At 43.3% G+C, this 27,738-nt stretch overlaps 2 protein-coding genes across 7 annotated transcripts in view; one reads left to right on the top strand and one right to left on the bottom strand.

Moving 5' to 3' along the window:
- The window catches only part of LOC132470972 (voltage-dependent calcium channel subunit alpha-2/delta-3-like), a 24,111-nt gene extending 11,249 nt beyond the window's left edge, over window positions 1-12,862 (top strand). The window contains 29 exon segments of the mRNA XM_060069935.1: window positions 188-219; window positions 316-394; window positions 1,963-1,970; window positions 1,972-2,097; window positions 2,930-2,947; window positions 4,721-4,792; window positions 4,947-5,027; window positions 5,473-5,547; window positions 6,723-6,806; window positions 7,184-7,255; window positions 7,382-7,443; window positions 7,597-7,664; window positions 7,852-7,897; window positions 8,014-8,111; window positions 8,795-8,888; window positions 9,007-9,102; window positions 9,221-9,342; window positions 9,703-9,780; window positions 9,872-9,933; window positions 10,014-10,058; window positions 10,160-10,222; window positions 10,319-10,389; window positions 10,514-10,589; window positions 10,780-10,820; window positions 10,920-10,975; window positions 11,133-11,250; window positions 11,472-11,584; window positions 11,748-11,830; window positions 12,056-12,862. Of these exon segments, the coding sequence (XP_059925918.1) occupies window positions 188-219; window positions 316-394; window positions 1,963-1,970; window positions 1,972-2,097; window positions 2,930-2,947; window positions 4,721-4,792; window positions 4,947-5,027; window positions 5,473-5,547; window positions 6,723-6,806; window positions 7,184-7,255; window positions 7,382-7,443; window positions 7,597-7,664; window positions 7,852-7,897; window positions 8,014-8,111; window positions 8,795-8,888; window positions 9,007-9,102; window positions 9,221-9,342; window positions 9,703-9,780; window positions 9,872-9,933; window positions 10,014-10,058; window positions 10,160-10,222; window positions 10,319-10,389; window positions 10,514-10,589; window positions 10,780-10,820; window positions 10,920-10,975; window positions 11,133-11,250; window positions 11,472-11,584; window positions 11,748-11,830; window positions 12,056-12,148 (2,132 nt within the window). The 3' untranslated portion in view covers window positions 12,149-12,862.
- Window positions 12,863-12,882: 20 nt separating this feature from the next.
- Window positions 12,883-27,691, bottom strand: LOC132471163 (mucin-2-like). 6 transcript variants are annotated; one of them, XR_009528781.1, is made up of 10 exons: window positions 27,504-27,688; window positions 27,302-27,388; window positions 26,768-27,067; window positions 25,995-26,288; window positions 24,778-24,936; window positions 24,573-24,662; window positions 24,033-24,140; window positions 23,833-23,870; window positions 23,668-23,712; window positions 22,964-23,574 (listed from the first exon to the last, which is right to left on the bottom strand). XR_009528781.1 is itself a non-coding variant. In XM_060070265.1 (10 exons), exons 1-10 carry the CDS (start codon window positions 27,586-27,588, stop codon window positions 23,491-23,493), a joined length of 1,230 nt encoding a protein of 409 aa, XP_059926248.1. In that variant the 5' UTR covers window positions 27,589-27,672; the 3' UTR covers window positions 22,964-23,490. The 6 variants fall into 6 exon arrangements, 5 of the variants coding, with proteins under 5 accessions (XP_059926250.1, XP_059926247.1, XP_059926251.1 ...); XM_060070265.1 differs by having other exon boundaries at window positions 27,302-27,328; window positions 27,504-27,672; XM_060070266.1 differs by lacking the exon at window positions 24,033-24,140 and having other exon boundaries at window positions 27,302-27,328; window positions 27,504-27,684.
- Between the last annotated feature and the right edge of the window lie 47 nt (window positions 27,692-27,738).

Below are 27,738 nucleotides of genomic sequence, written 5' to 3'. Positions count from 1 at the left end.
ATTATATTTCATTTATATTTACATTTTTACAAGAAAGTAATCGAATTTAATAATAATATTGAGTGAATATGTTAAAAAGGAAAAAGAAAGCAGTCCAACAGAATAGGTGAGGATAGAGAGCAGGTTTTAGGAGACAAAAGGTGCCCAGTGTGGAACTCAAACGACCGCGACTCCTCCCCTCGTCTAGGCTTCTGCTGGCTCCGAGGAGAGAGGGAGGCGGCGGGAAGATGAATCACCTCTTGTTTTGCATGTGTCTGTTTATTATCTGAAGCCCGCTATCTGTGAAGGGGCTATCATCTCTGTCTCCCCTCACAGGTACGCATCTTCCCCTACCTGATTGGCCGGGAGTCTGCGTTCGCAGATAACCTCAAATGGATGGCCTGCGCTAACAAAGGTTCCCACCCCTTTTCTGCCTCCTCAAGTCACACGGTGCATTGTGTGTGTGTGTGTGTGTGTGTGTGTGTGTGTCTGTGTGTGTGTCTGTGTCTGTGTCTGTGTATGCGTGGGTGCCTTCTTATGTGCATGTGCACACGTGCGTGTCCAAGTGCTGGTGCAGGAGTCTTTCCTCGTGAGAGGCAGTGAAGTGGCTCTCTGGGGTCAGGGGTCAATCTGCTTTAATCCTTCTTCCTGTCAGCATACCCCCCTCCCTCCCCCCCCCCCCCCCCCCCTCCACCCTCAACTCCCCCTCTCTCCTCCCCCCTCCCTCCTCCTAGGGCGCTGATGGCTCCCACATGTCAGAGCTCTGGATGAGTGCCCTCTGGATGGCAAAGTCACAGCCAGGGAAACACTTCGCACTGAGGCGGGGCGGGGGGGGGGTACTCCACGCAGTGCTCCCTCTTCAGAATCCCGCCGTGAAATAAACGCTCTTGTCACCAGTGAAGAAGTGGCAGCACGGTGCGGAGGGGATGACAGACGTCACAGAGACCTCCACCCCCTCCGCCTCCTACCCCTAACCTCTGCCCTGGCGTTCCCCTCCTAAGGCCGGGGGCCGGGGCTGGCTTCGTGTAGGAGCCGCGGTTCTCCTGTCAAACGGTTTGAACCGTCCGCGGAGGCATCCCTTCGCACCCCAACAGGACACAGGAGGCTGCGGAAGTCTGCGTTATGTCACGGAACAACTATAAAACAACACAACATTACAACTATATATGAAGACTCACTTGCTCCGAGTTCACTGTAGACTCTGCGTAGCCTTCACCCTTCCCCCCCCCCCCCCCCCCCCGCCCGGCCCCCCAAACCCCCACACATCCCTCTTACTCACTAACTGGATTGTTAGCGCTTGGCACTTGGTTCTATGAACATCCTTACTGTTCTGACATTGATGTATTGTTTCTCTTTCTTCTAACAAATGTACTAAAAAATCTGCTAAATTCCCTAAATGTGAATGTAAAATGTATCAAAGCATGTGGATATTTGAATTCATACAATTTGGATGAAAGGATTTTTGCAGATGGAAAGAAATGTGCATATATATATATATATATATATATATATATATATATATATATATATAGATAGATGGATGACACTTTGTTAATCCCCCTGAAGAGAAGTTCTTGTGTTCCAGCACACTGTGTAGTTGGGTTGAGTGTGTTGGGACACACACAAAAAGTTTAACTTTATCTGCCATCGCGTGGACGAGGGAAGCAGGAGCTGCTCCGACCCTCCCAGGTTCACCGCTGTTCCCCGGCGGGGCTGACTTCATAATGGATGTTTTAACCTCAGCGCTTTATTATCAATAACTTTCTAGATTCATAGATTTGTGCTCTCGCTCCCTGCTCCTCTCTCTCCCTCGGTGTGTGTGTGTGTGTGTGTGTGTGTGTGTGTGTGTGTGTGTGTGTGTGTGTGTGTGTGTGTGTGTGTGTGTGTGTGTATGCTGCGTGTGTGTATGCTGCGTGTCTGCTTGCGTGCATGTGCGTGTGCATGGTGTGGTTGTGCGTGTGTGTGTGTGTGTGTTCATCACAGGGTACTTCAAGTCAGATCTCTACCTTAGCTGACGTCCAGGAGAACGTCATGAGGTACCTGCATGTGATGAGTCGGCCCAAAGTCATCGACCACGAGCACGACACCGTCTGGACAGAGGCCTACGTTGACAGTGCAGTGAGTATCACTATACCTCCTAGCACCATTACATAACTGTTGTATGGAGTGCATTGAGTATCTCTGCCTCCATGTTTTTTGTACATTACACAGTACATTTCTGTAGCATGTAGTGTGTTAAGTATCTCTCGTCCATATTTTAAGTACAGTACAACGGTGCATTCATGTAGTATGTACTGTGTAGTATTTTGACATTATTTCTAAAAAGCACTATAGCAACAAAACTACAATACTATATTTTGTAGCTAGAATGTTAAGTATCTCTGCATCCATGTTTTAAACAGTGTAGCACAAAAATGACTTAACTGTATTATGATAGTATGGTAAGTATCTCTACATCCATATTTTGCTGAGTAATACACTACAGTACAACAGTGTAGAGTGTGGGGCAGTATGTAGTGTGTCAGGTATGTCTGCATTAATGTCGTACACTGTACAACAGTATAGTACAGATAGTGTGTTCAGTATTTACGCATCCTGATTTTACACAGTAATTCAGTACAGCATAACAGCATATTAACATTACAAATATGCATACAACGCAATGTATTGAATATGAACATGTAAGTTGCATGCAGTACAGTATTGTATTTCTCTCGCGTGTGTGTGCGAGCGCATCGTGTGCCTGAATCAGTGTGTGTCCATTGTGTGAGTAATTCTAATCATTACCCTTCATGCTGTTAGATTAATTTGTCATTACGGGCTTCATTAATTTGCTCGGTTCTTTCCAAACGTACATCTGTGTCCGGAATGGAAAGCAAAGAGGTGCAATCTTAGAAAAACCATCCAAAGTTCTGGCTTTGATAATAAGGTTTCCTTTATCTCCCAACAGCTCTCCCAGGCTTATCGGGTGAGTATTTATGCATGCAGTTTTCCTGATGCTTACATATATTAATTGATGCATTTATTTAAATCAGACGTTATTCAAGTCCACCTTACCATCTCTGGCCCCTTCTGTACACATACAATATAGACTGGAAGCATGGAATTATTAGTCATTTCTCGTTATGATATGAATGTCTCTCACAGTGTATCTGAGTGGTTTAACCACGGAATTAGTATTAATTATACAAATTCCTGTTTGTGCTCTACAGAGGGTTTTAAACACCTAACACACACACACACACACACACACACACACACACACACACACACACACACACACACACACACACACACACACACACACACACACACACACACACACACACTGTGAGGTTGTCCTCTGGAGTGTGTGTGCTCTTGTATCTCAGCCTCAGACACACCATTCATCATTCTGTGGATCATTGCCTTTTATCTCCTAAAGCCCATAATAAAACTGACATTGGAACGGAGAGCAGGGAAGAGAGAGAGAGAGGAGAGAGAGAAGGGGGGTGAGAGAGGGCGAGAGAGAGAGGGAGAGAGAGAGGATTTGAAAGCGGGGAGGTAAAAGGGCCAATGAAAGGCGGAGCACAAGGTCATTTCTCGGAGGGATGTTAAGCATGTGATGCAGGATATTTCCTGGTTCCCCCATCTCCTCTCTCCAGGTGCTGTGTTTGAGGCAGAAGTGATGCAGACAGAGGGGGTGGGGAGGGGGGTGGAGGCAGAGACGGGGGATGACGAAGGGGGTGGAGGACACTTGTCACTGGGGGAGTGGTGCTGTCAATGTAGCGGCATGTCACTGATCCTTGTTGTTAAGCAACTGATACAACACAGCCGGGTGGCACGGTCAGGGCACGCACGCACACACACACACACATCAATACACATAAACACACACACATAAACACACACCACACTGCGCACAAAAACACTCACACACGCACACAAAAACACTCACACACATACACAAAACACACACAAACACAAACACAAAAACACACACACACACACACACACACACACACACACAAACATACACACGCTAACACAAACACACACACACACACACACACACACACACACACACACAAGCGCACACACACACGCGCACACAAAAACACACCCACCCACGCACACACACACATATACACACACTACCACAAACACACACACACACACACACACACACACACAAACACATCCACACGCAATGCAGACACATAGACATGTAGACGCACACACACGAACAAACACACATACACACTAACATAAACCCGCGCATGCAGACGCACACCGCATGTGGACACACATACACACACACACGAACACACACACAGCCGGCGGCGTACTGAGCAGAGGGAATAGCAGACCTACTTTGAGAGGGCTCATGTGTTTAATCATGTCAGCCTTCATCCCCGTGAGCAGCCGTCCGCTCGCCGACATCACTAGGCTCTCACCACCACCCCCCCCCCCCCCCCCCCCCCCCCCCCACCCCCGTACCCCGCGTATGTATCATAATTATGTTCAGATGTACCGCATGCGGGCGAAACAACCTCCATCTATGTACAGTCGGAGGGCTGCATGGCCTCTGCAAAGCATTCCAACGGTCTCGACCCATTCTGTAAGGGACCGAGTTCTCTAGTCCTTTGTGTACATCTGAGCAGAACGGCGGCAGTACTACCAAGCACCAGTACCACCCCCCCACACACACACACACGCACACAACTCATCCTCCTTGGGGGTCTGCTGTGTGTTTTAACAGCTGAAAGACAAGCGGGCCCCCAGCATGATGACCACCGTGGCCATGCCCGTCTTCAGCACCAAGAACGAGACGGTGAGATTGGCGGGGTGTGTGGAGCGGGGAGGAGTGAGCGGAGAGCGGAGAGCAGCAGATCTCACGCCACAGTGGCGGCGGGGGGGGGGGGGGGGGGGGGGGGGGGTGTGTGTTGTGTGTGGCTAATGGCCGCCGTGTGCATCTCTCCGTGCAGAGGAACCAGGGCATCCTGCTGGGAGTGGCGGGAACAGACATCCCTCTGCAGGAGCTCATGAAGATCATCCCCAAGCATATGGTACCCCCGGTCTACACAGAACCGCCGCAGTTGTGCTGTGCATGAGAGTCCTCTCTCCATCTCTTCTCGCTGTCTCTACTTCTCTGTCTGTCTGTCTGTCTGTCTGTCTGTCTGTCTGTCTGTCTGTCTGTCTGTCTGTCTGTCTCCATCTCTCTCTCCCTCTCTTGCTGTCTCTACCACTCTATCTGTCTCTCTCTCTCTCTGTCTGTCTGTCTGTCTCTTTCCCTCTCTCCCTCTCTTACCTCTATATATCTCTCTCTCTCTGTCTGGCTCGATCTCTCTCTCTCTCTCTCTCTCTCTCTCCCTCTGTGTCTCTCTCTCTGTGTCTCTGGCTCTCTATCTCTCTCTCTCTCTCTTCCCCGCTCTCGTTCTGTAATGAAAACGTTCCTCTAACATTAGCGTCCTCTCTCCCTCTCTCATGTGTGTCTGCCGTGTGTCTCTGCAGCTCGGGATCCACGGCTACGCGTTCGCCGTCACCAACAACGGCTACATCCTGACGCACCCTGACCTCCGACCAATGGTAACTCACTCTCCCCCGCGCGGCAGAACTAGCATTTAGCCAAGGCGTTTTTTTTTTTTATCAATCCACCTTACAACGGCTTGGCTCGGCACCTTTGACCATGCCGAGCCGCTATAACCACTGACTTGGCTTTTTCCTTTGATTTTTGTTTACTTGGAAAAACACAACAATTCAAAATGCATTACTGAGAACATGACCTGAGGTCCTCTATGGCCAGGCTCCTAGAGACACATGTACTGTGTGCGTATGTGTTTGTGGGCGTGGAGCAGGAGAACGGGAGTTCAACCTGGGCTGGTGTAGTCTGTAATCCCCACCTTTTCCTTTGATGTATGCATGCAGGATAGAGGCCACTCATAAGGGCTGGCCGGCCTGAGATTTCCCAGAGGTAATTTGTCCCCATGAACCTGGCAGTCCACAGCTACTAACTCTGGGACCCTGAGTTCCACTGGCACTATGGCTGTGCTATTAGTCAACCTGTGTGTTCCTGTGTTCGTGTTATTACTTTCTTTCTCCCTCTCTCTCGCTCACGCTCTCGCTCTCTCTCCGTGCAACTCTCTCTCGTTCTGGCACTCTCTCTCTATCTCTTGTGCTCTCTCTCTTTCTCTCTCTCACACTCTCTGCCTTACACCTCTTCTCTCTCTCTCTCTCTCTCTCTCTCTCTCTCTCTCTCTCTCTCTCTCTCTCTCTCTCTCTCTCTCTCTCTCTGTGTGCATTGGTCCTGTGTTACTTTTTCGTGAGGTGTCTCTTCTTTTCTGCCTTCGACTTGTGCTGTGATTTGTGGTCGTTGTTGATTTTGTTATTTGAAACCATGGTTGAAGTAACACAACATGTGAAACCCATCGATAGATGTTATCGATACCATTGTGTTATTTGTTTTCGCACAGTACAGTTGGACATAATATTACAATTATATATTTTTTACTGATGAGTTAATTGTATTCCCTTGATTGTATTCACCTCAAACCTTGATTATGAATGAAAAAAACAAATAAAATAAAAAACAAGCACATCCGAATTCATGTTAATAATTGTTAATGTAACACATAGCAGTGATAACAAGCGTTTCCACAAAACTTCCAAAAAGTTCAAATTGACATTGCGGTGCCACAGTCGTCTCCTTGTAAAGGAGCGTTATGAGGGAGGTGTGACCGCGATGTGTGGTCTCGTCTGTGCAGTACCAGCAAGGCAAGAAGAGGAGGAAGCCCAACTACAGCAGCGTGGATCTCTCCGAGGTGGAATGGGAAGACAAGGACGACATTGTATGTACCCCACCCTTCACGTACACACTCACCTTGTCCCAGGACGTCCCCTGTTTATTTGTTATTATTATTCCATATATATTCATAGTTGTATATGTTATGTATGTAAGAAGCATATGGTGTTGGGAGAAAATGATAAACATTAAATGACGGAGATGTCTCCCCTTATCTCACCTTGTTTCATGACTGAGAAAGAATAGGATGTAGCCATTATCACAGTCTTAACTGTTACCACACACAGACCAGCGAATCAATCACTTTTTCGTTTGTGTTTGTGTGTGCATGTGTGCGTGCATGTCTGTCCGTGTGTGTGCATGCATGTGTGTGTGTATATGTGCTTGCGTTTGTGTGTGCGTGCTTTGTGTGTTCTCCCAAAGCTACGGAACGCGATGGTGAACAGAAGGACGGGGACTTTTTCAATGGAGGTGAAGAGGACCGTGGATAAAGGGGTGAGAGTGCTGATGAAGACGTTTTGCTCCCATCCACCTCCCTCCCCCTCCCCTCCCCCCTCCCTCCCCCTCCCCCCCCCCCCGGCCCGTCTGTCTCATTCACTCTGCTCTCTCTTGTTCTTCCAGAAGCGTGTCCTCAAGATGCACAATGAATATTACTACACCGACATTAAAGGAACTCCATTCAGGTGCAATAGAAAAAAAAAACAAAGAACACAACACGGTCCCGAATGGCCCTCCGGCGAGGGGCCAATGCGTTTTAATGTCTCCATTCTCCTCGAGTTTAGTGGCGTGCGTTCAGGCGACTCAAACGCCTTCCCCTCTGCTTCTTGTGCCTAAAGCGTCGGAGTGGCGCTTTCCCGAGGCCACGGGAAGTACTTCTTCAGGGGCAACGTGTCCGTCGAAGCCGGTAAGCCGCTCGCACACGGCAATACCCGCTGAACATCAACATCGGCCATGTCCATCCGGGTGGTCCCGAGTCCCGGTCCAAACCCGTTCGGTTTAAGTGTGTTGTCTATGTGAGGCTGTGTACGACTGTGTGGTTGGTTCAGGCCGTGGCAGCGCTGGAGCGTAACTGATTCCCGTATGTTCTTCAGGGCTCCATGATCTGGAACAGCCAGATGTTGCGCTGGCAGATGAATGGTAATCCCGGGCTGACATTCTGGGGGCCTTCATGCGTTATATGGGTTACGGCCCGGTCTGGGTCCCGGGCCCCCGCAGCATGGAGCTAACCCTGTTGTTGTGTTTTTGGATGGCAGGACCTACTGCAACACAGACGAGCACCTGGAACACCGGCCCCTCACCCAGATCCAGGCCATCAGGCTCTTCCTGACCGGCCGGCAGCCCCACCTGAAATGTAGGTTACCGGACCCAGACCAAGTGGTGTGGAAGGGCTGATGACAACATTCGTTATGTAAGCGTCCTTGGAGTGCTACGTTCAGTGTAGTCTCGGTAATAAGGCTTAAGATTGATATCTGAAGACTGATGGCAGACGAGGTCCAACGGGGCGTTTCGCTTTCTTTCCGGGTGTCTTTGTACTAATCATGTTGCCGGAGTCCGAAATCTGTAAGCACGGTAAACTGTTAAAAAAGTGTTTGTAAAGGTTTCCTCTGTATATATATAATATCTAAAACAGGAAACAGGGCCTAGCTCCGCCCCTTTCTGATTTTGGTTTCCTGCCAGGGCTCGGTAGCTTCTCCCCCCAGGAGTTCGGCCACGTCAAAGTAGGACTAAATGTAAATGGACTGCATATATATAGCGCTTTTCTAACCATTGGCCACCCAAAGCGCTTTACAATATTGCCTCACATTCACCATTCACGCACACATTCTCACACTGACGTCGGAGTCAACCATGCAAGGCGACAGCCAGCTCGTCGGGAGCAGTTAGGGTTAGGTGCCTTGCTCAAGGACACCTCGACACTCCAGAGCTACTGCCGCCAGGACTGCTTGATCCAAGATTACATCCAGTCTCAACGTCAGTGATCTCAGAGGCCTTCCCTGTGGGTTCCTTGCTGAAGAGTGTGTTGTCCTACTGCAGGCGACCGGGAGCTGATCCAGGAGGTGTTGTTCGACGCGGTGATCACTGCTCCTCTGGAGGCCTACTGGACCGGGCTCGCCCTCAATAAGTCAGAGTAAGCACAGGTTACACAACACGAACACACAACAATTTCTTGCGTCACCTAATTCAAGTTCTCTCATGTATACGCAAAGGCCTCTGTATTTTCGCTGATAACGACGTTTGGCGCGCAGGAACTCGGACAAAGGCGTGGAGATCGCCTACTTAGGAACACGCACCGGCCTCTCCAGAACCAACCTGTTTGTGGTTCCTGAGCTGCTGTCCAATCAGTGAGTGCGGCGCTCGACCCGTGTCTTAATTTTTAGGGGACCTGCCGCAAGGTTGCCCTCGTTGATTTAATGTGTCGTGTTTTGGTCCACCGCTCCCCTCTCTCCGTGTCCTCCTCAGAGACTTCCTGACAGCCGAGGACAAGGAAGGTGTATTTAACGCAGACCACTTCCCACTGTGGTACAAGAGAGCCGCAGAGCAGGTCCCGGGAACCTTCGTCTACTCTGTTCCGTTCAGCTCAGGTAGAACGAAACTTGTTCGCCCCTCAAAGTCAAGCATCGCATGACGATAGCCGGTTGCTAGATTGGCCTTTATTTATTTATGAACGATTGAATTACGCTTGGCCCGCCATGCACTAAACACCATTGTAATAGCCAGGTATATTTAAGAGCCAGGTTGTCATTAGGAACACTAAATTATCATAAAATAGAGCCGGTTTTGGATCGCTTTCAGAGCTGCCTTGCGTGTAGCATAATCAATAAAGAATTGAATATCTGTCAGCTGCGCGTGGGATGTTACTTGAGCACAGGTTTAGGGGTTTACGGCTAAATTCCGCCATCTACTGGACGAAAATTGTGATGTCTTTCTTATCATCCAAACAGCATCGGAAAATAAGAGTGTGGTCTTGGCCAGTACAGCAATTCAGCTTCTTGATGACAGGAAGTCTCCTATTGTTGCTGGTAAGGAGTACCTAAATCAACACTGAAAATATCACATCCAACATATTTCTTCATGTAATGTGTTTGCATGTGTATTTGAATTCAAATGTAGCTGTGGGAATCCAAATGAAGCTGGAATACTTTCAAAGGAAGTTCTGGACTGCCTGCAGACAGGTAACAGCATAGAAGTCGTCAACATTCGTCATGTTTTACTGGCATTTAAATAGGATTCATTAACTTTGTGTTTCTGACAGTGTACAGCTCTGGACGGGAGGTGCAGCATTAGCTGTGAGAGTGGGGTGAGTCTGCAGTCTACTCTTTTTGTGGTTTCCTTATGTTTTAACACAAGATGACTGATGGCTGTGGTTTTAACTAGCTTCTGCTTTGACGTTTCTCACAGGACATCAACTGCTACCTTATTGACAATAACGGCTTCATTCTTGTGACGGAGGAAATTTCCCAGGTATTGGCCTCCTCTTTCTGCCTATGCATGTAGCTATGCGTTGGTCTTCCTTGATTAAAAAATATCGTTTTTGATTAAAAAAGTCTTTTATTTCAGACAGGGCTGTTTTTTGGTGAGGTTGAAGGTGCCGTCATGAACAAATTACTCCAAATGGGTTCATTCAAGAGGTTAGGTCACGTGATCACTGGTTCTATAAAATGTTGCTTTCGTGAGACTCTTCAACCAGGCTAAAAACCACAATACTAAATATGGAGTTCACAGTGGGACTTTCTTATGCTTTCTTGTCTGAAGGATCACCTTATATGACTACCAGGCACACTGTAGAGACTATGCAGGCAGCAGCGACTGCGCGCGCACTTTATTAAATGTGAGTATGTTCTTCATCCGGCCAATAAAATAGCCTGCGTGTGTGTACACATAACAAGCATAAAAAGCCACATGTTAAGATGCAACTATAAGATTTGTTGTCAACCTCTCTGACTCTTTGCTGCTACAATAGTAGAACTAGCAAAATCTCAGAGATATGTACATAATAGGATTCTTTCATTCAATTTCAGCCCTTCTCGGTTGTAAAGTGGATTTTGACTGAGGTCATCATGTAAGCCAACACAACCCAAACCGCTAGAATTCCTTAAATCACGATACGAAAACAATGAATGGATTATCTGATATTAAACCGTATGCCGTTAATTTTCAGTTTTCTGCTGGAGTTCAACTTCTACAGCTGGTGGAACGTTGGTCTGTCAGTGAAAGGTAAGCCCCTGTGTGTGTGTGTGTGTGTGTGTGTGTGTGTGTGTGTGTGTGTGTGTGTGTGTGTGTGTGTGTGTGTGTGTGTGTGTGTGTGTGTGTGTGTGTGTGTGTGTGTCCACGCAAACAGTTATGCTGAATGAACTGTGTGTCCCACGTTCAGCCCAAAGGCCTCAGGGTAAGACCAAGATGGTTCCATGCGACACAGAGTACCCTGCCTTCGTCTCTGAGCGCACCATCAAGGAGACGACCGGAAACATAGACTGTGAGGGCTGTTTCAGGTACGGCTTGTTCCACCACAACAAAAGCAACAGGTCTGCATGAAAACCACTGCTTTGGCTATCGAATCCTGTAGCAGCACATTTTTGGTGTCATTTTGTTGCTGCTGCTGATTTTCATCTTCTCAGAGAAGATTCAATATATTTCATCCCAATAATCAAGTCAAATCTCGAGTCATTTGATCGCCCTCCTTCTCGTTTCCTCTCGTCCCTGTGTCTTGCAGATCATTTGTAATACAACAGATTCCCAGCAGCAATCTCTTCATGGTCGTCGTAGAGAACAAGTGTGACTGCAGCTCTGCACCTCCAGTCACCATAGATCCTATAGAGATCATGTATATCCTTGACTCGATTAAAACGTGTGTGAATGTGGTTTTAAGGCAGCAGGCAACTAACCGCTTTCCGTTTCACTTGTCCTGAGATGTTTCTGTGCATGTGACATAATGTAGAGCCAAGGCTGAGAACAGCAATATACCAGGTTTGCCTTAACCGCTTTGTACACAATGAGTCACTGAAATGTGACAGACTGAAGTTTCAGAAGGACAGGAAAAAGCCAGAATCTTGTCATCCTTTTCACCCAGAGGTGTGTGTTTGTGTGAGAATTTAACATTTTTAACGGGGATAAATTAAACATAAACTAAATCTTATTGTGTGTGTGTGTGTGTGTGTGTGTGTGTAAGACACATTAATCTGTTACAGCCATTTTATCATTCGTAATCAATGTGCTGAAGCTTGACCATCAAGCACTAGATTGCAAATGGCAGAGATGGCCTCCTGTACATTCAGTGTGTTTCCCGTTGTTCGATAGGAAAACGCCATGGAGTGTGGATCGGCAACAGGCCTCTCTAGCACTCTGACCGCAGCCCTGTTCCCCCTGCTGACCTCACTCATCAGCAGGTGACTAAAGCCTTGCCAGCTCTTCTGGGACCCAGGAGTGGACCTCAGCAGCCCCAACTAAGCAGACCACATCTCATTCACAGACCAAACCAAGCTTGTAACACATGAGTATATATAGAATATGGCCCATCCAAATGGAATTCGTTCACAGCGCCTTACCAAAGGGAATTTCACTGAGAAGAAGAAGAACTCTGCTTCTTTGTCACCACAAGATTAATTTATATTTATGGAGTGGAAGGGTTTGCCGCAGCTTAGATACGTAAATGAAAATTCATTGTGGTTGATAGCAGACATCTTGCTTTTGTCTCACTGTACGTAGACGATGGCCACAAGCAAACAGGTTGAGTTTGGAAGGAGAAACTTAAACGTCCATACATGCTTCTCTGGTTTATTGTGATTAAAAGTATTTGATGTATGAATGCAGGCAGATTCCCCATTATACCTTTGGTAAATATATCAAAATACAAAATACATATGGCAACACTCGATAGCTAAATTCTTGAAAATATTCCACAGATTGCTGCTAAAACAAAGTAATGTTCTTTTTCTTCACGTTCCCTCTTTGTAAATGTAAAGACATATAATTCAAGCTAAATATGCATGTCAACTAAATACAATTTATAAGAATGTTACACTGGCCATAATAAAGAAGCCATATTTATCATGTTGACACAAAAAAGAACTGAATAAACACAAAGACATATTTTTCACCATTCAACCATTGTTTTTGGTTTGTAAGCCTTTGTTCATATATGCACGTGTGATACATACATCTTCGTAGTTGAAAAGTCATTGCCATACTTCTGTATAATGTGGCATTCACATTGTTATGAAGCAGGGAACTAAAAAACAAACTAGGTAAACCAAGGTTTGTTATCCCAGTGGCGTGGGTGATCAAGTTTTATTTTTTTTATTTTTTTTCCAAAAAGGGCTCAAAATACTATTGTAGTCGTCAGAGACACATAATCACCCGATCCACCCACCTTACACCCCTCCCGCCCACAACCCACCTCCCATAAGAAAATAAAAAAAGGACATCCAGGAACATGAGGTCGATTGGCCTGCAGAAGGTCAGATACCAACGTCTGGTTGGGTGAGCTGGGCTCCGCTGAGACATTGCTGTTCACGTGGTAGACCTTCAGAAGCACAAATCCAACCAAAGCATTGAAGTTAGTCTGACTTTCAACTCGTTAGGATTTAAAACGGACCATGGCTGATTTTTTAAACCACCTTTAACTTAATAAATATTAACAGAGTGAGACAGGCTTTTTAATCCTGATTAAGAGTCTTCAATAATTGACTACATCATCCAATGAGGTTTACTTTATTCTATTTTTGTGTTTTACTTACCGATCCAGCATTAAGACTTCGCATTTCCATTGTGTTTTTTACTAAATAATCCCATCATTTAAGAAACGTTCAACAAAGATGCATACACACATTGCAATAGCTACGTTGTGTTTCTGGAATAAACTTTACTATGGGGTCATTTTCAATCATACAGATCCATTTTATCATAGCGTTATTTGCATAGTTATACCACTTTAAACTCACTCTTCCTCCGCCTCCAAGTGTGCAAAATAGCCAACAGCAGAATGATCAGAAACAGAAAAACTCCAACATATACTATCCGTATGACTGCAAACTTTCTCAATAGTGTTCCTGCAATGAGACAGAAGGAGATATTTGTGTTGGTTTCACTTCATATGGTTTAAGGGAATTATCACAATTCTATGGTGAAATATGGGATAGCAAAATCAAGAATAATCACAAGTTTTGTCAAGTAATCAAGCATTTAATTAACTGGTGATAATTGGTAACAATTTACAGTAAGGTACATTAATAAACAATTCACTAATATTCAACCATTCATTCGTCATCTTACACTTTAGTTTGACTAATTATGTAATTACATATAATTACAAATGATTGTGCAATTGATTGAGTGAAGTATCACTTACTTACACTTACTTATCAGTTACTAAAGACACCACAAAGAGTCATTAACAAACCCCCACCCCCAATCACACACGCCCACACACAGACACACACACAGACACACAGACACACACACACACACACACACACACACACACACACACACACACACACACACACACACACACACACACACACACACACACACACAATAAGATTCAGTTTATGTTTAACATATATCCCTTTTTATTCACGTTATAAATGTCAAATGTGTTTGTCACTCACCTACAGTGATAGACACGATGTCGCTGTATGGAGCAGGCTGAGTGTTAGACTGCCTATCCACGGCGTAAAAACACTGAACCTTCACCTCAGCGAGAGCCCAGTTCTCTGCCAGTAGCACAGAGCCTGTAAATGTCTCCTGGCATTCGAAGGCGATGTTTTTTTTTTGGCCGTTAGTTTGACTAATCAGGTAAATCCAACATTTTTTAGGAGGGTTCCCTGCTTTTGCCGAACACTGAAGTGTAACGGACTCTTCCTCTCCGATGGATGACGCGCTCGCCGTCAATACAGACTGAGGAAGGGCTGACATTGGAAAAATAATTGTTAGTTAAAAAACAGCCCCCGATGTTTGAAGTTCACATGCGCACAATAATAGAATGAGCCAGCAGTCATTGATGGCCATAAAAAAGATAATCAACCTTTTAACACATGTCAAAGTGGATGTGTCTAGTTCTACATTATCGATGAAACGCTGTTGAGGGTTATCGTAAACACATCAGATGACTATTGAACCAATATAATTACCTTGGATTTTGACATTATGAAAGGAATCTGTGGATGGAAAACAATGTATTGACCAAGGGAAGGGTCAATAAAGGCAACATTATGTGTATGAGTAGGCTAAGTATGGAATACAAAAGTATATTAGTAACTGTATCAAATAAACATAATAATCATACATGTTGAAGGCCTAACACAGAGTATGAATAAAACGTATGAGGTCTACTCACGGATAAAGAAGACAATAACTAATTGACCAGCTATGCTTCTCAACAGTTTCATTGTCTCCAGACGTGTGAGGATTGCTCTCTCTCACTATTTGTTCATCTGCAGCCTCATAAATGCGTGAGTCTTTTGTGAGGCTGTTTTTAGAAAGGGCTGTTTTTGTTGAAGGTGCCGTCAAAACAAATTTCTCCAAATGGGTTAATTCAAGAGGTTAGGTCACGTGATCACTGGTTCTATAAAATGTTGCTTTTGTGAAGTCCTTCAACCAGGCTAAAAACCACAATACTAAATACTGAGTTCACAGTGTGACTTCCTTCTGCTTTCATGTCTGAAGGATCATCTTATATGACTACCAGGCACACTGTAGAGACTATACAGGCAGCAGCGACTGCGCGCACACTTTATTAAAGGCACCCAGTGCAACTTTCAAGGCTTAAAAATAAACATTCAATTTCTAGTCTTTTTTACACGTAGTAAGTTTCAATAACTCCATACCATTACATACCGACATTTAAGCAGCAAAGATGAGACGTCGTTGTGTGGTGAGAACTGATACAAAATCGATAACAACAACAATGCCGCCATTTTCTTTATTTTTTGTAACCTACAATAAATAAAGCAGGCTTCCAGTCAATGGAAAAATGGCTTCTCCCCACCGGCGATTGTTGTTGTTTACGATTTTCTATCAGTTTCTATCAGTCCATGCCGCGTTTCATGGCGCATGAAACGCGGCTACTTGTAAGGTAGATTTTGACTGGGGCCATAATGTATGCCAACACAACCCAAACCGCTAGAATTCTTAAAGGGGACATATTATGAAAACAACACTTTTCCTTGGATTTGGGGCGTTGTTTTGGGTCTCTGGTGCTCCCACACGCATACAAACATTGCAATAAGTCCGTGCATGAATCTTTGAGTGAGATATACATTTCTAAAAGTACCCCGCCCACAGTTACCAAACGAGCGTCCGTTTCGGCGTCTACTCATACGTAGGTACAGCATATTTGAATGCCATCCACTTCCCCAACCCTCTCCAATCAGAGCAGATACGGTTTTGTGGACCAGCGGACAAGCACTTGGCGGAGATGTTCGCGCATTTCAGAAGCAGGGGGATTCCATACAAAAAATAGATGTCTAATTGTTTGCCGTATGCCTGGCAGTGAGTCCGCCGGAGCTGCAGGACTGCCGCCGAGCAGTGGAGCACTGGCTACACTGGCTACACCCGCCGGAGCTCCAGGACTGCCGCCGGAGCACCGTACAGCCGCCGGAGCTCTGGCGGCTGTACGGTGCTCCGGCGGGGGTGCTCGGCGGCACTTTGGCACTCAGCGCCGGAAGTCCACTACCTTTCTCCTCCATGTCGCCGTTCAATCTGAACTTCACAGAGTCAAAGCCAAAGTTCCTTTTCTCCAATTCTTCAACCATGGCCGAGATAACCCCCACTTCGAGTCTTTATTCGTTGTGGAAGTAGCCTACCAGAGACGTCAGACGCAGTCTTTATGATTCATAATATCATCCGAGGCGCACATAGCTTTGGGTCGTGATATTATATATTATATATTATAGATACCTATTATTATTATTATAATTATTTTTGTTATTATTCTATAATATTATATAGATGTATAGCTTCGGGAGTCCGCAAACGGCAACAATCACTTCTCCATGCTGTGGTTCCAACCCGGTATCACGCGATTGCGTGCTCCTGCGCACGAACGTTAATCTATTGAAGCGTGTTCCAGAGCACGATAGTCCGACTTTTTGCGTGTTACACAGAACGAAATGTAAACCAATGCATTCTGAATGGGAGTGTTCTAAGACAATTAACGTGCTCCACAAAACGGTATGAGAGAGAGAGAAAGAGAGAGAGGGAGGGACAGAGAGAGAGAGCGAGAGAGAGGCTTCAGAAAGGGTGTGCGCAGATAGTACAGTGCACCCTAGTTATGTTTATGCCAAAACCACAAATGCTATATGTATATATATATATATATATATATATTGCCTATTGTCAATTGTCTGTGAATAAAAAAAATTAACAAATGTATTTTTCTTAATGTGGTTAAACTATTTAAAGATTTGTATGCAAAATATTTCTGCTCAATTTGTGGTCAATGAAACTCAATGAATTTTTTTTTAATTTGATAAAAAACAACTATGGGTTAAAGGTATTTGCTTTGGGCATCTTTTGATATTTTTAGAATAGCTCCATTGCCGTTAGAAATTGTGTCTCCCAGTACTGCAAAGTGCTTCCACAAGTTTAAAAAAGAATGGGCAGAAAAGGAACTGCCAACTAAATCTATTTATTTCAACACTACAAATGGCCAAAAGACTTGTATCCCCCCCCCCCCCCCCCCCCCCTTAAATAAATACTATGGCAGAATTATTATTATTATTCTCATTCAACTTGAACAACAAGTAGTTCCAGTCAGTGTTTAGAGCCCGAGCACGACGCGGGTCGGGTCGGGTCGATATTTCCCACCACTATACTCGGGCCGGGCCTTTGATCGAGCGTTTTTATTTTTATTTTACCATTGGTTTATTGGCCTAATCTGAGGAGAAATCTATGCCATAAACAGAAATATTATAGGCCTTTATTACACGGGTCTTCTCAATACCGTGGAACGCTCCGTTCACTTGCATGGGTAGTAGTCCGGTGACTTGTCTACCCCAGCGTCTACCGTTGCTAAGCGACGTCACCGTCTTTGCGGACAAATTATTTCTCTGCTGATCAACACTACAAATGGCCAAAAGACTTGTATCCCCCCCCCCCCCCCTTAAATAAATACTATGGCAGAATTATTATTATTATTATTCTCATTCAACTTGAACATGTTTTTACAGTAGAGTGGTGGAGGGAGGACGTATGTTGGCCAACCCGGAAGTGAGCGTCGCCCTGGATTCCCTCGACAAAAAGCCAACGGGTTTTGCCATTGGATTTTGAATTATAAATTGAAACAATTTATTAAATAAATATTTGTGAGATGTCATTACTCATTTTTTAGATGAGTTTGCTTCCTATTTATGTCAAGTATACACCCCTACTGTCCACAAGCATCCCCCCCAATATGGATTTGGAGAATTGTTGCCACGTCCCAGTGGTGGAAGTATCATATATATGAAAGAGGGCATTCAATTATACTATAATGATCAATTAGGAGGCCGAAGCCCTAAAGGAAGTGATGCAATAGGTGACTGAGGGTCAACATTTGAGAACCCCTTTTATCAAAGGGGGTCTCAAAGGACTCATACGCTTCAACAGCGGCTGCAGCAGAAGTGTTGAGACGAAAGATGATATCAAGACATTTATAGAATACTCCCATTCACATCATTCTTCGCACGACCTGCAGGTTGGAGAGACTGAAATAACCCCCAAAATGAGTAAGAATGTAAAAGCAGCCAAGTCCCACAAATTGCTTGAACTATTTATTTCATTCCATTGTTTCATTGATATGCATTATTGAAAAGTTTGAAGCATATGGATTTAATGCAATATCCACAAACAGTTCAAAATGGTACCATGAAATGTCTTGTTTATTGTATTAACCAGTTCATTTCTCTTTTGTGAAAGTCACCAAAAGTCAAAAAAAGTTAAACGCAAGGTCACAGGCTAACAGTGGAGCTGTGTTGGGAACCAGCAGCCAAGAGCTTCCATGGAAACTTTCTACCCATGTTAAATAGATTTAGTTGGCAGTTCCTTTTCTGCCCATTCTTTTTTAAACTTGTGGAAGCACTTTGCAGCGCTGGGAGACACCATTTCTAACGGCAATGGAGCTAGATTCTAAAACTATCAAAAGATGCCCAAAGCAAATACCTTTAACCCAGAGTTGTGTTTTATCAAATTTCAGAGTTTCATTGACCACAAATTGAGCAGAAATATTTTGCATACAAATCTTTAAATAGTTTAACCACATTAAGAAAAATACATTTGTTAATTTTTTTTATTCACAGACAATTGACAATATATATACATACAGCATTTGTGGTTTTGGCATAAACATAACTAGGGTGCACTGTACTATCTGCGCACACCCTTTCTGAAGCCTCTCTCGCTCTCTCTCTCTCTGTGTGTCCCTCCCTCTTTCTCTCACTCTCGTACCGTTTTGTGGAGCACGTTAATTGTCTTAGAACACTCCCATTCAGAATGCATTGGTTTACATTTCGTTCTGTGTAACACGCAAAAAGTCGGACTATCGTGCTCTGGAACACGCTTCAATAGATTAACGTTCGTGCGCAGGAGCACGCAATCGCGTGATACCGGGTTGGAACCACAGCATGGAGAAGTGATTGTTGCCGTTTGCGGACTCCCGAAGCTATACATCTATATAATATTATAGAATAATAACAAAAATAATTATAATAATAATAATAATAATAATAATAGGTATCTATAATATATAATATATAATATCACCTCGGATGATATTATGAATCATAAAGACTGCGTCTGACTTTAAATAGTTTAACCACATTAAGAAAAATACATTTGTTAATTTTTTTTATTAGTGAAGCCACAAGTTTTGCACATTATCCAAACAGAATACCTGAAATGTTGATATTTCAGCCCTTTCGGGTTAAAACAAGAGAAAAGGACAACCTAACACGAGTGAAAAGTTTGGGTTAGGTGACCTATAGTTCAAAGATGTCCCTGGTCAGGTAGACTAAATAAAAGTGTATTCCCAATTGCTCCAAGACATTCGTGTAATTTACTTGTGCGCTCTCCCTCAAGCCTAGAGAGACATCAGTGTTGAACCACCAATTGAAAGAGGGTATTTGCCAATAGTATGAGTGACAACATTTCATGGCTATTCATTTAGTTCATTATATTTAGCCGATTTGAATAGACTTTTCTAGCAGGTGAGGCTGTCAAAGAACTAAATATGGAGCAACTACAAAAAGTAAATTTGCAGCATGACCAAATTATACAAAAAGTATAGGAACTGTTCTAGCAGATATGTTTTAGAATTCTCTTTTGATAGGCAGGGAATAATTGCCTTTGTCACCCTGTAGTCATGCCATCAAATCTGTTGGGCAAAGTACCGCTACTGATTAATCCAGTAGACTCACCAGTCAAGTCCCCCCTAGTTAGAAAATGGAAGAAACCCAGTTAGTCATGTTAATTATTCTGTTGTTACAAAAAAGACTAATACTTTCCACGTATTGCGATCCGAATTACTGGCTGCAGTCTTGGATTTTATAGTTCTATATGAATAGATTCAATTTACTAAACTATTAATAATGCTTCAGAAGAATTAACCTTTCTTGGATGGCAGATCTACCACAAGCCTCCTTTGCCACAACCTCCAGATGGCTTACGACCTACGGCAACTCCTCGACTACTGCAAGCCAACAAATTGGCTCTTGCACACCAGACATGCATTTTGCTTTATTTTAGGTTTTCAAGCATCTTAAAATACCCAAATCATCGCTCCAATACACAAGTCAGCTAATGGCCTACAAGGAAATGCTGAAGCTAGTGTTAGTGATGGCGATAGAAATGGACAAGCTTGCGTGTACAAATATGCAACTATTGCAAGGTTCACAGCCCAGTTGCATAAGTGGTCACAACCGTTGGATTGTAAGCAAGGGTAAAAAAAAAAACTTCCCACAAACTAGTCAACATGGTCAATTGAAAGCCTGTACAAAACGACCCTGGAATAGTCAAATGCAGCTTTACTGCGGATGAATTAAGCCAAATTGCATAAACATCCAATGGTAAACAGTATACAAATGCAATCAAGGTTGCACTCACACTAGGCCATCTGGCCGTGGCCGTCGCAACTGTGGCCTGGCCACGGTAGGCTCTTGCACATACGCCATCACGTCGCTAGCATGTGACTAATCACCTTGTGACTAATCACCTTGTCCAGGGGTGTTCCAACGTGGTTTACCAGAGGGCCTTGTGGACTTAAAGTAAGCCACACATTTGACAGAGACAGCACGGAATGACGTTAAGCTAATCTACAGGTTACTAGTGCTAGTGCAATTACATGAGCATTTTGCACAATATTTGTACTCCAATGCTACGTAAAGCAGGCTTCTTCAGAAACCCGTAGCCTAGTACATTGAAGTGCAACTAACAAATCCTGACCAAGACCGAAAGATGGCTCTGGAAGCCACTACGGCCCACGCAGCAGATTACTGCGTGGACCGTGGTGGCTTCCAGATCAACCCGTCGGTGGACCATTCATACACATGTATTCCGAGGATGTTTTGAAGACACTGGAGTCCCATGGCACTAGATTCCTTTGAAGACTAAGTTGGTATGGGGGGGCCCAAAGGGGGCCCCCCCATAGATCTTGTGAGTCATCTAACACCTTAAGAAAAACACTCACACATCACAAGATACAAATCAGCAAAGCTAGGTTAACAAACAGCGGCGACATGCATGTCAAGGTGCAAAGAGCAGGGATACTGTGTCTGAGGAGACAGCCCAAAAACGTCAACAATTAATAAAGGAAAATAACTTTTACTCACTGCGATGGTCTGTTTCGAAGTGCCATGTTGGTAGCAATATTTGTCTGGGCTGTTCAGTCAAATGCCCACAAAAACAAACACGCAACACATACTTTCAGTTTGTATAAAGTGACAATAGTGATCTGCAATTGAGATCGAAAACGTTCAACCCTCACAACTCAACCTCGATTGACACAGGGCGAAGCAAAAAGTAAACCAAACCCAATGTGTTCACCTTTTATAAAGGGGTGCGTGGCAGGTGATCTCAATTAAGAGCTAATCAGAAAGAACACATGTCGTGACGTCATGAGTGAGACGTTCAAAACGAGGACGAGGATTTAACGGAATTGTTACCATTCAAATTCAAATTTCTTTATTATTGGATAGGGTATGATATCAATGATTTGGGCTTTGAGTAGGCCTATATTTGTTAAATATATTTCTTACATTTTTTCACCCCTTTTATGGCAGCAGGTAACTAACCACTTCCCGTTTCACTTGTCCTGAGATGTTTCTGTGCATGTAACATAATGTAGAGCCAAGGCTGAGAACAGCAATGTACCAGGTTTGCCTTAACTGCTTTGTACAAAATGAGTCACTGAAATGTGACAGACTGAAGTTTCAGAAGAACAGGAAAAAGCCAGAATCTTGTCATCCTTTTCACCCAGAGGTATGTGTTTGTGTGTGTGTTAGTGTGTGTGAATTTAACATTTTTAACAGGGATAAATTAAACATAAACTGAATCTTATTTTGTGTGTGTGTGTGTGTGTGTGTGTGTGTGTGTGTGTGTGTGTGTGTGTGTGTGTGTGTGTGTGTGTGTGTGTGTGTGTGTAAGACACATTAAGCCGTTACATCCATTTTATAATTTGTAATCAATGTGCTGAAGCTTGACCATCAAGCACTAGATTGCAAATGGCAGAGATGGCCTCCTGTACATTCAGTGTGTTTCCCGTTGTTCGATAGGAAAACGCCATGGAGTGTGGATCGGCAACAGGCCTCTCTAGCACTCTGACCGCAGCCCTGTTCCCCCTGCTGACCTCGCTCATCAGCAGGTGACTAAAGCCTCGCCAGCTCTTCTGGGACCCAGGAGTGGACCTCAGCAGCCCCAACTAAGCAGACCACATCTCATTCACAGACTAAACCAAGCTTGTAACACATGAGTATATATAGAATATGGCCCATCCAAATGGGATTCGTTCACAGCGCCTTACCAAAGGGAATTTCACTGAGAAGAAGAAGAACTCTGATTCTTTGTCACAAGATTAATTTATATTGATGGAGTGGAAGGGTTTGCCGCAGCTTAGATACGTAAACGAAAACTGATTGCGGTTGATAGCAGACATCTTGCTTTTGTCTGACTGTACGTAGACGATGGCCACAAGCAAACAGGTTGAGTTTGGAAGGAGAAACTTAAATGTCCATGCATGCTTCTCTGGTTTATTGTGATTAAAAGTATTTGATGTATGAATGCAGGCAGATTCCCCATGATACCTTTGGTAAATATATCAAAATACAAAATACATATGGCAACACTCAATAGCTAAATTCTTGAAAATATTCCACAGATTGCTGCTAAAACAAAGTAATGTTCTTTTTCTTCACGTTCCCTCTCTGTAAATGTAAAGACATATAATTCAAGCTAAATATGCATGTCAACTAAATACAATTTGTAAGAATGTTACATTGGCCATAATAAAGAAGCCATATTTATCATGTTGACACAAAAAATAACTGAATAAACACAAAGACATATTTTTCACCATTCAACCATCGTTTTTGGTTTGTAAGCCTTTGTTTATACTCACAGACATAGATCTTCCTAGTTGCAAAGTCATTGCCATACATTTCTATAATGTGGCATTCACATTGTTTTGAAGCAGGGCACTAAAAAACAAACTAGACAAAACAGGGTTTGTTATCCCATTGGCATGGACCTGCAGGAACATGAAGTCAATTGGCCTGCAGAAGGTCATACACCAACGTCTGGTTGGGTGCGCTGGGCTCATTGGAGATAGTGCTGTACACGTGGTAGACCTTCAAAAGCACAAGTCCAACCAAAACATTGAAGTTAGTCTGACTTACAACTCATTAGGATGGAAAACCGACCATAGCTGATGTTGTACTTACACCATCCTTTTTGATGCAGCTGCCGGAGCGATTAACCACTTTTGACTATGTATGAAGATGAACAGTAGAGTGAGATGGGCTTTTCAATTCTGATTAAGAGTCTTCAATAATTGAATGCATATTCCAAAGAGGTTTATTTTAGTTGTATTATTGTGTTTTACTTACCGATCCAGTATTGAGACTCTTCATTTCCATTGTGTTTTCTACAATACAAACCCATAAGAAACGTTCAACAAAAATGCATACCCACATTGCAATAGCTACATTGTGTCTCTGGAACCAACTTAACTTCAGGGGTATTTTCAATTATACACATCTATTTTTATCCTTGCGTTCTTTCTATATTTATACCACTTTAAACTCACTCTTTCTCCTCCTCCAAGTTTGCAAAACAGCAAACAGCAGAACGATCAGAAACACAATCACTCCACAACATACTATTAGTATGATTGCAGCCTTTAAAAATAGTCTCCCTGTAATGAGACAGAAGGGGAACTTTGTCTCGGTTACTCTTCATATGATTTAAGGATACCACACATATCTAGAGTCTAATATGGGTTGGCAAAATCAACAAAACCACCAGCTTTGTCAAGTATAAAATCAAGCATTGAATGAACTGGTGAGGAGTGCAAACCCTTAACAGTAAGGGTAAATTAATGACCATTCAACCATTCAATCATCATCTTACACCTTAGTTTCACAAATGATGTTATAGCATGGAATTACAAATGGTTGTGCAATTGATAATAAGACTCACTCAGTCCTCAAGGTAACACCACAAAGAAAAATTAACACAAGGTACACATCTTTACACTCTTGAGCGTATGGGTTGCTATGACCACCTGTTCCTTCTTCATTGGACCTTGGGTTTATAGGAGGACCAGAGGGACCAGAAATGGGCTCACCAGGAGGGGTATATTGGACACTGGAGGTGGAATTCACCATGGTTGTGGCAGCAGTGGTAGGACTGGTTGACGTAGGACTGCCTGGGACAACTGGGAGAAAAATAGTTAATATATATATACATATATCTAAACATCATATATGTGTAAAAAGAAAAAGTGAATACAACCAATGAATCGACCGTGAACAGACCAAATGTTTTGTCACCTGAGTTGGGATTCACCACGGTTGTGGCCGCAGTGGTAGTACTGGCTGATATAGGACTGGCTGACGTAGGACGGGCTGGCGTAGGACGGGCTGGCGTAGGACTGGCTGACGTAGAACTGGCTGACGTAGGCCTGGCTGGCGTAGGACTGGCAGTAACAACTGGGAGATGAATAGTTCAATAGTTTCATCTGAGGCTAGTCTCAGTTGCACAGCACGGCAGAAGTAAAACTAGCCGAAAATGAGGACCTGCTACTTGCTTCTTGTCACCTCGGCTAAGTACAGTACAGGAATTGAATCCAATCAGTAATAAAGCAAACATACTGAAGTATATGCTAGAATAATAATATATAAATAGGATAGAATAATAATATATATACATGCACAAATATACACACACACACACATATATATATATATATATATATATATATATATATATATATATATATATATATACGTATATACATACATGCAAAGCATCACTGTATGATAACAGAGCATCAAATGTGTATGGTAGTCACTGACCTCTTCTTATAGTGATTGACACGATGTCGCTGTGTGGTGCAGGCTCATCCTTAATCCACCAATCGTCGGTGTAAACACACTGAACCTTCACCTCAGCGAGAGCCCCGGTATGTGCCAGGAGGTCAGAGCCTGTATATGTCGCCTGGCACTTGAGGTCGATAGTTTTTTGCTTGTTCGCTTGATTTAACCAGTAAATATAACATTTTTTAGGAGTGTGCCCTGCCTTTGCCGAACACTGAAGTGTAACAGACTCTTCCTCTCTGATGGATGAGGCGCTCGCCGTCAATACAGACTGAGGGAGGGCTGGCATTGGAAAGATTATGGTTAGTTCAAACAGCCCCTGAAGTTTGAAGTGTGCTGTCACGTGCACAATAGCAGAATGAGACAGCAGTCATAGATGGCAATACAAAATAGAATCAATCAACCTTTTAACACATGTCAAAGTGGATGCGTCTAGTTCCATAATATAGATGAAACTCTGCTGCGGCTTATCATAAACAAATCAGTACAGTACAGGAAATGAATAGAATCAGTAATAAAGCAAGCATACTGAAGTATATGATATATAATAATAATAATAATATATAAATATTTTATTATAATAATAACAAATAAAAAAAATCTATATATATATACATGCAAAGCATCACTGTATAAGAACAGAGCATCCAACGTGCATAGTAGTCACTCACCTCTTCTTACAGTGATTGACACGATGTCGCTGTGTGGAGCAGGCTCATCCCGATCGTTGGTGTAAACACACTGAACCTTCACCTCAGCGAGAGCCCCGGTACGTGCCAGGAGGTCAGAGCCTGTAAATGTCACCTGGCAGTCAAAGGCGATTTTGTTTTGGTCTTTCGCTTGATTAAGCCAGTAAATATAACATTGTTTAGGAGTGTGCCCTGCCTTTGCCGAACACTGAAGTGTAACAGACTCTCCCTCTCTGATGGATGAGGCGTTCGCCGTCAATACAGACTGAGGAAGGGCTGACATTGGAAAGATTATGGTTAGTTCAAACAGCCCCTGAAGATTGAAGTGTGCTGTCATGTGCACAATAATAGAATGAGCCAGCAGTCACTGATGGCAATAAAAGATAATCAACCTTTTAACACATGTCAAAGTGGATGTGTCTAGTTCTACATTATAGATGAAACGCTGTTGAGGGTTAACGTAAACACAGTACAGGAAATTAATCCAATCATTAATAAAGCAAACAGACTGAAGTATATGATAGATAATAATAATATATAAATATTATATAATAATAATAATAATAATGATAGGATAATAAATAAATATAGATGTTTATATAGATGTTTATATATATATATATATATATATATATATATATATATATATATATATATATATATATATATATATATATATATATATATATATATATATACATACATGCACAGCATCACCGTATAATAACAGACCATCAAATGTGTTTGTCACTCACCTACAGTGATAGACACGATGTCGCTGTGTGGAGCAGGCTGAGTGTTAGACTGCCTATCCACGGCGTAAAAACACTTAACCTTCACCTCAGCGAGAGCCCAGTTCTCTGCCAGTAGCACAGAGCCTGTAAATGTCTCCTGGCATTTGAAGGCGATGTTTTTTTTTTGGCCGTTAGTTTGACTAATCAGGTAAATCCAACATTTTTTAGGAGGGTTCCCTGCTTTTGCCGAACACTGAAGTGTAACGGACTCTTCCTCTCCGATGGATGACGCGCTCGCCGTCAATACAGACTGAGGAAGGGCTGACATTGGAAAGATAATTGTTAGTTACAAAACAGCCCCCGAAATTTGAAGTGCATTCACATGCGCACAATAATAGAATGAGCCAGCAGTAATTGATGGCAATAAAAAAAGATAATCAACCTTTTAACACATGTCAAAGTGGATGTGTCTAGTTCTACATTATCGATGAAAGTTGAAACGCTGTTGAGGGTTATCGTAAACACACCAGATGACTATTGAACCAATATAATTACCTTGGATTTTGACATTATGAAAGGAATCTGTGGATGGCAAACAATGTATTGACAAAGGGAAGGGTCAATAAAAGCATGATTATGTGTCTAGAGTAAGTATGGAATACAAAAGTATTTTAGTAACTGTATCAAATAAACATAATAATCATACATGTTGAAGGCCTAACACAGAGTATGAATAAAATGTATTAGGCCTACTCACGGATAAAGAAGACAATAAATAATTGACCAGCTATGCTTCTCAATAGTTGCATTGTCTCCAGGCGCGTGATGATTGCACTGTGCATCTGCAGCCTCACAAATGAGTGTGGAAAGAACTGAACAAACACGGAAGTACATTAAACATTTCAGAACCCCTGAGTCGCTCTAACCTATTGGCTGACATGTATTTCATGATGAGCACATCCCTGAGAGGACGCACGTCTCCTTACCTGTAG

The sequence above is a fragment of the Gadus macrocephalus genome, chromosome 13, assembly GCF_031168955.1.
Source record: "Gadus macrocephalus chromosome 13, ASM3116895v1".
Taxonomy (NCBI): Eukaryota; Metazoa; Chordata; class Actinopteri; order Gadiformes; family Gadidae; genus Gadus; species Gadus macrocephalus.
The sequence above is the reverse complement of the archived record's forward strand: the minus strand, read 5'-3'. Positions and strand labels throughout refer to the sequence as shown.